The sequence below is a fragment of the Ranitomeya imitator genome, chromosome 10 (assembly GCF_032444005.1).
Source record: "Ranitomeya imitator isolate aRanImi1 chromosome 10, aRanImi1.pri, whole genome shotgun sequence".
Lineage (NCBI taxonomy): Eukaryota > Metazoa > Chordata > Amphibia > Anura > Dendrobatidae > Ranitomeya > Ranitomeya imitator.
The window spans coordinates 87,117,069-87,132,870 of NC_091291.1; the positions used below are offsets into that span (position 1 = coordinate 87,117,069).

General features: G+C 40.5%; 1 protein-coding gene across 2 annotated transcripts in view; it reads right to left on the reverse strand.

The window, feature by feature from the left end:
- TRIM29 (tripartite motif containing 29) overlaps positions 1 to 15,802 on the reverse strand; it is an 85,999-nt gene that overhangs the window by 58,371 nt on the left and 11,826 nt on the right. For both annotated transcript variants that reach the window (XM_069742826.1, XM_069742825.1), the window contains exon 2: positions 11,832 to 11,927. In XM_069742826.1, the coding sequence (XP_069598927.1) occupies positions 11,832 to 11,927 (96 nt within the window). The remainder of the gene's footprint in view (positions 1 to 11,831; positions 11,928 to 15,802) is intronic.

Below are 15,802 nucleotides of genomic sequence, written 5' to 3' on the forward strand. Positions count from 1 at the left end.
GCAGCCTTGTTGTCTGTGCAGAGCAGAATTCCCATTTACCTCAGTAGTTATCAGTTCCACTCGTGGTGGAAGCCAAGGTGGATGCAGGGGGCAAGATGGGCTCTATCCGAGTTTTGGCAAGGGAAGGCCACCAATACCGGTCTCTCACTTAGAACTTATAGTCCGGATGTATGGGGAAAGGGTTACTGGGTACCCTTCTCCCTGGGTGAGCTGTGATTCACCCCTTCCCTATGTACTTTTTATGCACTTGAAGGTAGAACCTGATTTCTGCCTCTTAAAAAAGTAATAAAATCTACATCAGGTGATGAATGTTCTACTACCTAAACCCATAGAGTATATACAGAGTGAGAAATATATTTAAGTGTTTGTTCATTGAAGAATTTTAAGAAAGAGAAAAATTGACTCTGACTCAGTGTTGGAATGGGGTGCTAAATGCCCACCTTTAATATTGACTTTGGGACCAAAAATGTACCTATAGTTCTGCACTATAAAAACTGAGTAGTTTATATGTTTATATATGAGTGATTAGATACTGTCCTTTTCAGGACATAGCAAATCAAATATATTGTGGCCTACCTGAGGATTTACCTGCTCTCCAGTGGGCCAGTCTCAGCCTGAGCTTACCTACTTAGATATGTGTATTATGCTAAGATTGATATAGCGTGGTAAGAACAAAAGGCATAAACAAGCAATGGATACGACAGGAAATAAAATGTATTGTATAGCATTGTCTTCCTTTTGCAAGAGGCAGATGGCTTGATAGAACGTAGCTCTATTACCTTGGCATGCCAGGGCCGGTATGTCACTCTCACAAGGAGAAACGTTAACCCCTTAGACCAGAGTCATGAGCCTCTCACCTAGCCAAATCAGTTCTCATGCTTCGCACTGACGAGGGGCAACAGCCCGAAACACCGTGTCTGCGAATTGAGATACTGATTTGGCTTTTAACCTAAGTCATATTGCACGACTCGTTAAAAGGTCGATAGTGACTTTTAGGATCACTGATTCCAACAGGTGGCGCTATAGAGTTCAAGTCCTCTTCCTCTCTGGAGAATCAATTTGCATATTGAATAAATAATGAACTAATTATTGTATCACTGTTTTTAAGCTAGGATGGTCATTTCAATGTGATTTTGTTTCATTTTTTTCTGCATACTTTTTTTGGGGGAAAAGTAGGAAATATGTCAAATGTTAAAGAATTATTTTTGGACAATTGGAATTTAAAAAAATGACAAGAAAGAAGAGTAAAGAAGTGTTTACAAGTGTAACGCAATCATATTATTATGATGTGGTTCTTGCTGTAATGGTGTGATGCTACAACATGGTGGTGTGAATATGGCCTATAATTGATATAAATCATCTCAGTGGCTTGCATCCATTTTTCTATGTGTTGCTTTATATTTCACATTTTGCATGTATTGTAAAGAAAAAAAAAGAGAAAAACTTACTTGAGTGAACAGGAGGACCCAGAGTTTCGAAAACAAGTACTTAGTCTAATAGTTTGGCTATAGGAAATACTTTCAAACAGGACATTCAGGAGGAAAGTATAAGTTATTAGCATTTTATAAGAAAGATAAGAAGGTCTATAAGACTTCTAAGTTCAGAACCGGGAAGATATAGTGAGGGCTGTTCTGTCTTCCTTTGACTCAACTAGACTGTATTTTCTAAACTGAAAATATAACTAATGAGCACCAAATGCTTGGAAAAGTTTCTGCATTCCTTTAAAACAAAACTCGTATTTTAAAAAGTAAAATGTTTTTCAATGCGGCCTTCTTGCCAAATAATTTCAAATAATACTTTTCCAATATATAACAAGAATTAAAATTAAAACATAACTTTTAATGTATAACCAAATAAAGGAATATATTAAATAAACTGTCACCCCAAAAAAAAGTGTATCGATAAAAAAGTACTACTGGGTATACCCTGTCAGGGGACGTGCCATAAAAAATTTAGTACTTATACAAGATTTTTGTGCAGATGCTGGCAGTGGTCCAGTGTCCTATCACTCAATCCAAGGTACCTGATTAAAGGGTGATAATGCCTGTAGAAGAAGCATTTATCAAGTGCCAATACAGATAAACAGATAGCCTTGGTTGCATTAATATTAGCAGTTATCACAAAGCAAAGGGAGGGGTGAGATCAATTGGAAAAGACATGTACACAAAAGTAATATAGGAACAATCTCAAGAATTGCTGAGGATAGGTAAAGGTACCGTCACACTAAACGATATCGCTAGCAATCCGTGACGTTGCAGGGTCCTGGCTAGCGATATCGTTCAGTTTGACACGCAGCAGGGATCAGGATCCTGCTGTGATGTCGCTGGTCGCTGCAGAAAGTCCAGGACTTTATTTCGTCGCTGGACTTCCTGCTGACATCGCTGAATCGGCGTGTGACGCCGATTCAGCGATGTCTTTGCTGGTAACCAGGGTAAACATCGGGTAACTAAGCGCAGGGCCGCGCTTAGTAACCCGATGTTTACCCTGGTTACCAGCGTAAAAGTAAAAAAAAAAAACAAACACTACATACTTACCTTCCGCTGTCTGTCCCTCGGCACTGTGCTTCTCTGCCCTGTGTAAGCACAGCGGCCGGAAAGCACAGCGGTGACGTCCCGATGTTTACCCTGGTTACCGGCATAGTTGGTCGCTGGAGAGCGGTCTGTGTGACAGCTCTCCAGTGACCAAACAGCGACGCTGCAGCGATCCGGATCATTGTCGGTATCGCTGCAGCATCGCTTAGTGTGACGGTACCTTAAGGTGGAGCCCCGATTCGCTTAGGTGGAGAAATCCTCCAAGCCACAGCATCAGGAGACAATTCCCTGTCAGTCCCTGGAGGGCTATGAATAAATCTCAATCCCCGAGCTCCTGCCCTTACAAGGACAGTCCACATCTACCCCTAAGGTATAACATGCCCTGCACTCTCCCTATTTCCTTGTCTGCAGTATAGTATAGAGGGTGGCAGCTCTATTTGTAGCACTGAAGCACCTTATCTCCCATGCAAGCTAGTCCCCTGATGATCCTGCTTGCAAAGAAACTCATTGGGACCTGGAAACTTTTTTGGTACTTTTTTATCGATACACTTTTTTTTGGGGTGACAGTTTATTTAATATATTCCTTTATTTGGTTATACATTAAAAGTTATGTTTTAATTTTAATTCCTGCTTATGCTATGTTCTCAAGATTTTGGTAGGATCATGTGATACATTTAAACTATGATATATTTCTGTTTTTTCCAATATATAACAAACATCATATTACATGAAGTGGAAAAATGAAAAGCTTTCCATGAATCACTATGTATCCTAACTAGTGAGGAGCGAGTGTACTCGTTGCTCGGGTTTTCCTGAGCACGCTCGGGTGGTCTCCGAGTATTTGTGGCTGCTCAGATACTTAGTTTTTGTTAACGCAGCTGGATGATTTACAGCTACTAGCCAGCCTGAGTACATGTGTTGCTTGGTTGCTAGGGAATCCCCACATGTAATCAAGCTGTCTATCAGCTGTAAATCATGATGCTGAGGCGATGAAAACTTAATCTCTGAGCAGTCACAAATACTCGGAGACCACCCGAGCATGCTCAGGAAAACCCGAGCAACAAGTACACTCGCTCATCACTAATCCTAACACTAGCGTTGGCATACTTCCTTAACAGAGACATCATGTATCTTAAGATTTCCAGTCATTGTACTCAATTATGTCTTTCTATATCTAGGTTATGTCCTAGAATTCCTCAAATAATTATATTCCATTACCTTATCCTCATCTCTATGTTGTGCACTAGCAATCTCAGAATTTTGAGACTGGTTAGAGAGCAGATAATTTCATCATGTGTCCCGAAAACCAGGGCAAGACTTGTATAGTGTTGCACCAACTCTGGGATAGTCCCAGTAAGGCTTGTAAAATGAGTGGGATGACCTAATGATATGTTTGTTTGCAAAGCATTACCTTTAATTACACAGCACGTAATAAGACTGCTCAATACTCTGCCGCCTATTGCATCTAGATTCGCCAGTGATAATGGGGGCAATTATTTCCTCTGAATGTGCCACTAAGGCGACATATGAAAATAGCCTCTTCAGAAAGGAAGAAGACCTGAACTCCATATTTACACTTTATATAGCCTTGCCACATGACTGAGGATAAGAAGCCCAAACCACTCCATTTGCAGGCACATTTTAGGGGGTTAATTAACCCCTCATCAGGGCAAAACAAGAGATCTGATTAAACTGGTTGAGGCATCTGTCATGGGATTAAAAGAGGAAAATTTCTCATTGAGGAGAGTGATAATTCAGCGTAAGGAGACTTACAGTCCATGCACAGATACACTGGGAGTTTAAAAATGCAAATAGCCTCTTCTGAGAGGACAAGGAAAATAACTCTAGTGCTATCTATTGGGGACTATTCTTATCCTAAGTCTCATTAACGGGTTAATTTTGTCTTTTAGGATTGATACCTCAGTAAGTGACATTAGAGTTCTAGTCTTCTGCCTATGTGAAGAGGATATTTCCATATATAAATTCCCAGAGAAGACCTACATGGCCTATAAGCCTCCTTACATTCTCCTGACACTCTCCATAAGGAGAAACATTACATCTTAGAAACCATGTCAGAGGCCTCTCACCCAGGCAAATCAGATCATGTTTATCATTGATGAGGGGGGAACATCTGAAAACATCTATCTTCAAATGGAATGTCTGGTTTGGCATCTTATCCTAAGTCATATGGTAACGATAGGTAACAGATTAGGATTGCTATCTCCAAATAGGTGTCGCTAAAGTTCAAGACCTCTTCTTCTCTGAAGGGGCTATTTACATATTAAAATTTCCAGCAAAACATTGCATGGCCTTTAAGTCTCCTTACACCAGCTTAGCACTCCCTTTTGGGTCATCAATGTCTGATTGGTGGGGGTGCAACACTCGGCAGCTCCAAAATTAGCTGTTCCTGGTGGCAGTGGTTGTTGGGACTGCTTAGTTATGGACAAAATAGTGGCTGTGGATGGCTACTGCACATTTACCCCATATTTATTTGAATAGGTGGCAGATGTGCAGTACCCAGCCATGGCCACTATACAGTTGATGGAGCTGTAACTAATTCATTCAGGATGACACCAGGAACAGTTGATCGACGGGGGTGCCAGGTGTCGCACCCTCACCCATCAGAAATTGATGGCCTATCCTAAGGATAGCCCATCAATGTTAAACTCCAGGACAACCCCTTTAAGCTATTTTTATCAATGTCAAAAGAGCTAAAGGAACACAAATAATGGAATATTTAGATGAGATTAAAAATTTCTAATAAAATTTTTGCATATCCTAAAAATGCCCAGAACGCACTCATAGAGCACAGGGGCAGAGAAAGATCCTGTCCTGGGAGAGTAGGAAAGTCTCTCCTATGATTCATTCCAGCCCTGTGAAATAATGATAAGGCTCCGGCACAGTGACGTAATATGGTCGTGTGCGTGCATGTGCATGAGACAGTACTGGAAGCGGAGGGTGTAACTGGAAATCAAACGTCCCCATATACTCAAAAAGAACTCGGCGTTCAGATGTTACTCATTATAAAGTGTACCACATAGGACTGCTCCAAACAGATACAATAAACCTCTGTAGAATATTATTTTAACTGTCATTGAAGGTAGACAAAACTATTGTCAGCAGCATCCGAACAGCGGCTAATCCAGATAAGCGGCACCGCGTGACGCCCTCTAGTCAAGAGACCCATTCATAGAAGTGCCAAGGCTTTTGTTAGAAGAAATACAGTGCGGAGGGAAGAAAAGGTAAAAACACGGACGGAACTGAACAGCAGTGGAAACAGGCAGATCACTCATGTGATCATGAAGATAATAACGAATAATCAGAATAAAGCCACCAGCAGTGAACACAAGGATTAGCATCATGGCCAGCCACAGATAATGGAGAAAAAACATTACATTTAAGTGATTTTAGCAGAGTGTGGAAGTACGGGAAGAAGAAAAAGTCACAGTATATTAAGGTGCTTAACGGTGAATGCAATAGTATAATAAATTAATACAGTCATTATTAACATTTTACAAACTTTCTTCACTATAACCACCAGAAACCTATATTTACTAACGTCAAAAATATTATATATATATATATATATATTTTTTTTTTTTTTTTTTTTTTCCTGTGGTTCTAAGCAGTAATTTTTTAGTAAATGGCTGTGGTGCAAATTTATGTACATTTTCTACAGGTGGGAACGATAGTCTGTGCCCAACCTATAGCCTTTATCACACAGGACACACGGCTAAACAGCAGCTATACATGCGAAGTCCACAGTGTGGATAAGGTAAGGGTACCGTCACACAGTGGCATTTTGATCGCTACGACGGCATGATTCGTGACGTTCCAGCGATATATCCGTGACGTTCCAGGGATATCGCTGTGTCTGACACGCTCCTGCGATCAGGGACCCCGCTGAGAATCGTACGTCGTAGCAGATCGTTTGAAACTTTCTTTCGTCGTCTAGTGTCCCGCTGTGGCGGCATGATCGCATGGTGTAACAAAGGTGTGCACGATATTGTATACGATGTGCGCATAGTAACCAACGGCTTCTACATCGCACATACGTCATGAAATTATCGCTCCAGCGTCGTACATTGTAAAGTGTGACAGCAGTTTACGACGCTGGAGCGATATTGTTACGATGCTGGAGCGTCACGGATCGTGCCGTCGTAGCGATCAAAATGCCACTGTGTGACGGTACCCTAACTGTTGTATATAGATCTATAGCTATGATTACAGGTAAAGGTGCAGTTTTGACCTCCTTGGTGGTTTGTTGATGGACGAACCAATAAAGACAGAGAAAGAACATTTGGAAATGGGACTCCTTCTTCAGAGGTACACAATGTCCAAAACCAAGGAATCCCACTTGGTAAAAATTCGAGCAGTCAGCATCCAAACCAGGTGATAGAATATCAGAAAGCAATTTTTTCTGCCAAGTATAAAAATAGATACTTTTGGATTTATTACTGGGCTTTGTCAAGATGAAGAACATTTGTCTACTCTGCACATAAAGGCCCACCTGTGTGGACTTTGCTGACCATTGACCATTCTCCGTATTTGCTGGTCCCATCATAATAAAGTAGATGTTTTCGCTCACTTGGAGCAATGTACGCCAGACGTCGGCAATGCACCATATGTTGTCATTGGCCCTAATTCGAAGCACTCCTCTCTGGTCCATGGGATGATATGTGATGATGCATGTTTCAATTGTTCCCATATGGCCCATATGGAACATGATTTATGTGAAGTGAATCAAGCAATCGATTGGGTCAATGTGATGTCTATGTGCAATCTGTTGTAACGCGCAGTCAGACTTCGTGACTGCGCATCTTGTAAAGTGAGACGATTTATGATACCTTTAAAAGCATATCAGAGACCATAAAGAAAAGTATATATCTGCTTGTCCTAGATACAGGACATCTATTACTTCATATTTAAGAGGAATTCACTTTCCGCTTCCTATAGAAGTAATTTTGTTTAGAACAAATGATAATTAGCAAAGAAGTTTTATACTATCACCATCCCATGTTGGTTGTTTTCGTATAAGACTGTTTTATTTTAGAAGCCCTAGTAAAATAAATTGCCATATACAGTAAGTGGAAAGAATATTATACAAATGAACCAGCGTGGGTCCAAACTTCCCCACAAGGGAACCCTCTCCATCTTTGGTAGTGTTCAGTGTAAAGTATTCTTGTAAATTCTCTTGAAATATCCCCAAAGCTCCCAGAAAATGGGGAAACCAAGTATTTGTAGAACACCTGTCAAATCTTATGGGCAACGAGAACGTCTTAGGGAGTCTCCTGGAATGCAGGAATCACCCAACTGTTTATTGATGTGACACCGATACCCAGCTCTCAGAGGCACACCCAAAAAGTGGAATGGGGTATTCATTGGCTACAAGTTGTCTGTAAGGGATGTGGCTATGTAAATAACGTATTCCCTGCAAAATGGTTTTCAAATGTTGTCTGTAGTGTTGAGCGATACCTTCCGTTATTTGAAAGTATCGGTATCGGATGGTATCGGCCGATACCGGCAAAATATCGGATCTCGCCGATACCGATACCCGATACCAATACAAGTCAATGGGACACAAATATCGGAATGTATCCTCGATGGTTCCCAGGATGTAAAGGTGAGGAAACTCTCCTTCAGGCCCTGGGATCCATATTAATGTAAAAAATAAAGAATAAAAATAAAAAATATGGCTATACTCACCCCTCCAAAGGACCCTGGCTGTCACCGCTGCAAGCGTCCGCCCTCTGTTCCTGAGAATTGCAGAGCGTGAAGGACCTTCGATGACGACCGCTCACGTGACCGGTCACCTGACCGCGATGTCATCGAAGGTCCTTCACTCACTACATTCTCAGGAACGGAGGCGGACGCTTGCAGCGGTGACAGCCAGGGTTCTTCGGAGGGGTGAGTATATCCATATTTTTTATTCTTTATTTTTTACATTAATATGGATCCCAGGGCCTGAAGGAGAGTTTCCTCTCCTCCAGACCCTTGGAACCATATGCACCGCACACTCCAATACCGATTTCCGATATCATAAAAATATCGGAACTCGGTATCGGAATTCCAATACAGCAAGTATCGGCCGATACCCGATACTTGCAGTATCGGAATGCTCAACAAAAGTTGTCTGCTATGGTGAAAAGTTGCTAGATGACTCGAGATCTCACAGCTCGGCCTGAAAGAGCTCACCATAGAGCATTTATATAGTAGTGATCAATTTTCTTGAATTTTGGCGATATATCCAGGTCTTCTTTAAATGCTGGGGAATAGAAACCACCTTGTTCCCACTTTGTTGTTGTCGCAGAAGTTCCAGGCATTCATTTTTATATTGATGTAGGCATGTTATAAATTGTGGGCCTCATTTTTCAAAATGGTTCAATTGAAAAACTAAGCTTGCTGACCACAGCAGCCAATCACAGTGAGTGGGAACAGAAAGGGTACCCCAGCACGTCACTATGGTTAGTGTAAAGTATAGTGCATTTAATGGGGAACTCTACTATTGCAAGCACCCCCTATTTTTTTTTAAGTAGTAAGAAAGAAGAAAGTTGCTTAAAGAGTAACTAAACTTTCTATTTTAATGTAAATATTACAATTACAAAAATTTTGTAACGTACCCCGTGACCTTTTTGTGCCTTCTTTTTTCTCAAACTCCATGCTAAAAGGGCTGTTTGACCTGCCTTGCTCAAGCACTTGGTGTAGCTGTTTTGAACTACAGGTCTCCCAAATAGCTGTACCACAATCCGAGCTTCTCTATTCCTTTCCCACATGATCAGGCAGGGAGAATGTTTGCGAATAGTGTCTGATCATGGCAAAGGAGGGCAGGTTAGATCACATTGGAGTATGTAGTATTTTCTGGACCCGCAGATCAAAGCAGCTACTGTAAGTGCATGAACAAGGCAGGGCATACAGAACTTTCAGCAGGGCGTTAGAGAGAAAAGATAGCAAGATAAGGTAATGGAACACATTAACGAAATTCATAATTATACAAAGACTGATGAATAATTAGAATAACTAAATGTATTTTTCTTTTTTATGTAAGAAAATTTCCCCATAATCTCCTACAAATATCTTCTACACTTTTGGACATTATGACACTATCAGAAAAGTTCTATAACACACCATCCAGCTGACAAACACCAGGGCATTTATGTCATTATCACAAAGAACAGGCGCTACATGGCATCAATCTGCTATAAAGACAGGCTGGGGGACAGAAAAGCATCTTATGAAAGCCACTGTACTATTGCCTCACTACTAATCTGTAGTCATCAATCACTTATGAAGAATGTTGGCCAGGCAAACACTTTCATCTTGGCTTTTTTCACACTTAAGACATACAAAAATGTTTCCTTTTTTGCAATTTATCTTGAACATCCATACATGCATGCTATTAAGGCAGGTGTGCGCCTGCAGCTTTCTAGCAAAAAATAGTTGAAGCGTTATTCACATTCAGGAAGTGTGACACCTAAGTGAAAAATGTGCACCCCATAATTGTATAAATGCCACATACAAGGTCTTACACTTGAGAGCTCTAAATATTGTGCAGAAACTTCTGACAATGATAGAAATGCGGGGGAAAGTTAGAATAGTTCAAAGGAGATATTCTTCAACACATAAGAAAATCTACATAAAAGGTTATTCTCAAACAGTCTCTTGAGCAGCACACAGCTATCCAGTCTCCTCACTTCCTGGTTTCTTGCAGGATGTGTTTTCTTCCTTGAGTGACAGTTCTGGTGAGTAGCAGAGCTGTAGTATTAGTAGAACTATAAAGCTCAGCACATGTTCTGCTGTAACACACCCAAGTCTACACTGCTATCACTATATTTAGATATAGAGATAACATGGAATTTGAACAAGCACAGGGCTCAGGTAGTTTAGAGCCACAATTCGGATAACTGCTCAGAAGGTAGCATTGGGGAGGGGTGCATGGGGCTGGTTATTTTGCAAAACTTATAACAGCAGCGTGTCAGGAGCTGAGATGGTAAAGATAGAAGTTGAGCTGAAGAAAGTTGGGTGGGATATAAGGAGTTAACGTCTCTCCTGCAATGTAACTACTGTGCACTCTTGGCCAGGATCTGGGCAGGCACTAGAGGCGAAGCTCCATGCAAACCAGCTGTACTCTATGGAAAATAAAAGCTCTCCATGCAGGAGATTGATAGCAGATAGACCATGCAAGTCAATTGCAAGCTTGCTTATTTTCATTCTATTTATCTATTTAAAGCAATTTAATAACCTGAGACCTTTAAGTTTGCCGAGAGCGCATAGTTTATTTCATACTAGATTGCTCAAAATTGTAATTATCTCGAATTATCTAGAATTAGGATCAATGAAATCTGAAGGACACCATTCACATTAGATTAAAGTTTACCGAACCTGCCAGGTCAAACCATCTAATGCAGTGTTCCCCAACTCCAGGCCTCGAGGGCCGCCAACAGTGCAGGTTTTCAGGATTTCCTTAGTATTGCACAGGGGTTGGAATCATCACCTGTGCAGATGATCACATTACCACCGATGCAATACTAAAGAAATCCTGAAAACCTGCACTGTTGGCGGCCCTCGAGGCCTGGAGTTGGGGAACCCTGATCTAACGTGTACAGGGGCCACCTGATTATGCCAAATCCCAGGAAAGATAATACACTGTCAAAGATGTCTGAAAGTGGTTTACTCTCCTGTCCACATTCAAGCACATGAACGATCAATCAAATGAAAACCTGAATACATGCAGGGATTGCCTGTTTGTTAGGGAATCCACACATGTTCAGGTTGTCTAACAGCCACAAATCATGCAGCTGCGGGGACGCAAACATTATATACGAGCACGCCCAAAATACTAGGAGAACACCTGAGCATGCTTGTAAATCCTGAGTAACGAGCACAACTCGCTCATCACTAATAGATATTAATCTTTGTTAAAAGTTGTCCACAATAGAAGGAAAAACATATACTCTCTGTATTGTCATTGATTCTTGGCTCTTTTGCCTTAACCAGAATACAATTGATTCAGCCTGACATCACCCAAAATTCTGTATAAAACTTTTGTCATGTAGGAGCAATCAGGTTCACCAGCAAAAAGTAAAGTCTTTAAAGATCCAAATACATTCTTACAGATGTGTTAGAATGTCCTAGCAAGATTTATCAAGTGCTGTCACCAGCTTACAGAGCTAATAAAACACCATCTATCTGCTGTTCACTTTGTACTTAGGCGAGTCTTAGAATGGGTGACAAAGCTTTCAAGACTATGGGTGAATAAAATGCAAAATCAAAGCTTCAAAATAATGATGACAGTTTTCTTACCCTTATACGATCTTTCTCCTTGTGCCATTTCTCCACTTCATCATCTACTTCAAGTAACTGGAGGTGAAGCTGCTCCTGGATTTCAGACAGTTCTGTCTTTAATAGAAGGAACATGAAGCATTAGCCACATTGTATAATCACCAGGTCATTATCCTGCAGATAACACTTTATGCATGGCAGAATTTACAAAGTCGTATCATCCTTATTAGTAGAATTATTTGCTGGATCAGATTGTGAGTTTAGTTATAAAGTTGTGAATATAGTGATATAGTTTAATGTCTCTGCACCCAGATTACACTGATAAGTCGTTGCACCATTCCATCCCAGGCTGCCAGTAAATCAAGCACTCTGATCACTTTTGGGAGCTATTTTGACTGGCGTTGACATGTGGCCAATGCCAGAACATGATATTATTCCTTTACACAATAGTTTATTAGGTTCATGGTATATGACAATTATAAGTGGAGTAGACCACTGTTAGACACCTTTGGTGATAGCTTATGTAGTGTATGAACAAAGGGCTTGGATCTTAAAATTCAACACACCCAATTGTTACCGACATCTTTCGGGGAAAGTCAGATGTCTCCCAATAATCAGTCTTGTTATAATCGTTGGGCATGGACCGAATTAATGTAATGTGTACAAGGGCATTATGTATCATGTCAAAACAATTGTGCACCTGGTGTCCCAAAACCGATAACTGACGACAATTATCTGTGATCTATCGGTGAAACCAAGAGTAATAAAAGGGTTCAGCTTGAAGAGCCAATAATGGTGAACAAGCATTTATAAGATGGGCTTGTGGAAACATTAAGGTAAAAATCTGATGGAATTAGCAAAACACAAGTCCGTTGAGTATTTGGTAAAATCATCATTCTCGACATCACATAGTTCTGTTTAAATTGGAGAAGTGCTGTCAATAACTGTGATATTCTATGGGCATGGAACGAATAATATTAATGATCATTCTGTCCTCCTAAATATTGGGTTGGCATATCTAAACAGGCAAAAAAAACAAGAAAAATAACTAGCTCATGTTTGTAGACTAGTCCAAAAACAGAGGAAGCCTGTAGTCACACTACTACATAGTGTCCAAGTAGTATATTGAAGAGTAAAGAGCGATCCAGATTCCAATCCTTTTATTGTAATTTCATAAAATGCATACACACTTAATAGCGTGGATGCGTTTAGGGTAGGAAGAGAACATCATATAAAACAATATATGAATGCAAGCTCCATTCTTAAAGACCAAGTTTAAGAACGCTGCTTGCATTTGAAATGCGTTTGGTTTTATATGATGTTCTCTCCCAACCCTCATACTCTTGTTTTGAGGCAAAAATGTTTGAGTAAATTGTTTGCGTAAAATGTTTGAGTAAAAATTCATGTTTTAGATTGTATGCATTTTAAGGAATTACAATAAAAGTAATTTATATTATTACCAAGAATGGAAGCTGGATCGCTCCTTCTCTTCTATATCTAAACAGGCCAATAAATGACAATAGATGAAGCTGATCGGCGCTTGTCAGCTCATGTCAATTGGTCATAAGTGTTCTATTTGCCTTCCATTCAAAGACAGGATAAATTAAGGATTTCCCATTCAAATGAATAGGCTTTTCCAATAATGCATAGACATGCCAAGGCTTGCCGGGAAAATGATGCTTATAATAGCCGCAGTCATACTACTAACCAATAATCACTAACCAGTTACTAACCAATAATAACTTACACTTTTTTAGCTCTGTATTTAAAAACATAATATATGTTCCTAAAATCCTCTAGAGAATAAGATGCTCAAAGATCTCGCGACCGTCCTGCCCAACGTGATACTCTACAAGGAGTCTGAACATTCAGTGTATAATGGTGACAATTGCATAAAAAAAGTCCAAAAAGTTCTTATTGATCTATGTAATATGTACCTGTATGTGTTCAGTTGTTTGACCGGTGTTATTTGCACCATAGTTAAGATATTGTTCAAACCATTATGCAAATTGTTTGAAATTCCTGTTCACAATTCCATCCAAAACTCTTCCACCACACTTAATTGTTTTCTTAATTAGCTTTTAGCATCTTCATTTGCATTTTAAATTGCTTTGAAGGACCTAAACGCCTGCCAAGGATAAACCTTTTACTGTGGGAAGCAATCCCAGCTTCAGTCTCTTGCACGCTATTGGCTTAACGCCATTACTGGAAGCAAATGTGTACACAATCTCACAACTTCATTGATTTAATTGACCTATCAAAGTTCTCCTTGAAAAGGTGAAAGCCATTCTTTCCAGAGACGCTAGACTCCTAAATTAGTATTATATTAGGTTGAATATATTTCAGCCCATGAATGTAATTGGTTTATAATCCCGGCTCTTCTCGGCTTTTATCAATATTTTATTAAAGTTTACCTAAATCCCCGCAAAGAAAGAAAAGTTATCTGTAATAATGAAGATATGCCCATTACCATTAGTTGTAAGATTATATTTTTGTTTTGTTTTTAGGATGTAGTATTATGTACTAAATTTCATCGAATTTTGTGATATTATGAAGGGTGTGATTTTAGAGCTCCAAACTCAATGAGTGGTACCTGGTGGGCACACCTTTATCTGCGCTTAACTAAAAAAATGAACTGGTGTATTTGTTCGAATGCATGTAAAATAGGAGCATGTCCACACTGGCCATTAAACAGACACAACCTAAGACAGATAAAGGTGTAGTCTAAAACTAAATTTTATTTTAATCCTAAATCTCTATTTAATATAATAATTAAATTCATTTTTCTAATTTACGTTAATTAAAAAGTCCCTATCCTTCCCTCACTATTCTACCTAACTGCTTTATTTTTTTCTTTCTTTTGTGTGATGACGCTTCATTTGAGAACCCTAGTGCATGCTGGGATAGTCAAACAAGAAGTCATCAGGAGGCAGAGGTTGAGGTCACTGTTGCAGCCTCTGCACCACCCTGAAGTGAAGCGTCATCAGTGACGTCCATTTAAGTCGCTGGGCTAGTCCCTCCTCTGCTGAACATGTGTTGGATATCAATTCCAATGTATCCTCAGTAGGATCTTGTCACTGTGCACTGTCCTCAGTGCACAGTGACAGTGCTCTGCTCAGGAGTGACGAGCTGGCAACAGAGTGCACTGTCAGTGTGCATTGTAAAAAGAGAACAAGTGAGCAGAGACCAGCATCGCTCAAAAACTTGATGTCACTTTTTAATGAAATATTACATTGTGAAAATAAATAGATAGGGATTTAAGAGTAAAGTCAAATTTAGTTTCGGGCTACCACTTTACGGACTGACTGGATAGATTATGTTTTATTGCTTTACTATGTGGCCCCACTAACAGAACAAGAGGGAGCAATTCCTTCACTTCAGTAGACACTTCTGTAATGCTGTAGATAAGCCCCAACAAGTTAGATTATACTCACTCAGGGGCGGTACGGTGCAGTCCGGGTCCGAAGGGTGTCGCAGGTCCGGGTCCGGCGCCTCCCATCTTCATATGATGTCGTCATCCTCCTTGCTTCGTGTTGTGGCTCTTGCGCAGGTGTACTGATTTGCCCTGTTGAGGGCAGAGTAAAGTACTGCAGTGCGCAGGCGCTGGGCCTCTCTGAGCTTTCCCGGCACCTGCGCACTGCAGTACTTCAATCTGCCCTCAGCAGGGCAGAGAATTACGCCTGCGCATGAGCCACGACAGAAGCAAGGAAGAGGACATCATCGCATGAAGATGGGAGGCGTGGACCCGGACCTGCGATGCCCATCGGACCTGGACCGCACCGGACCGTCCCTAGGTGAGCAAAATCTAGCTTGTTTTTCTTATCTTTCAGGTTACAGCGGGGCCTAATCTTCAGCATTATAGAATGCTGTATATAAGCCCCTAATGGCAGTGGCCGCAGCTTATATGCGAAAAATGAGGTGACAGATTCCCTTTAATTACCGCACTCCTACAATGCACTGCGCTTTGTTTATAGGAATTAAGCAGAATTCTA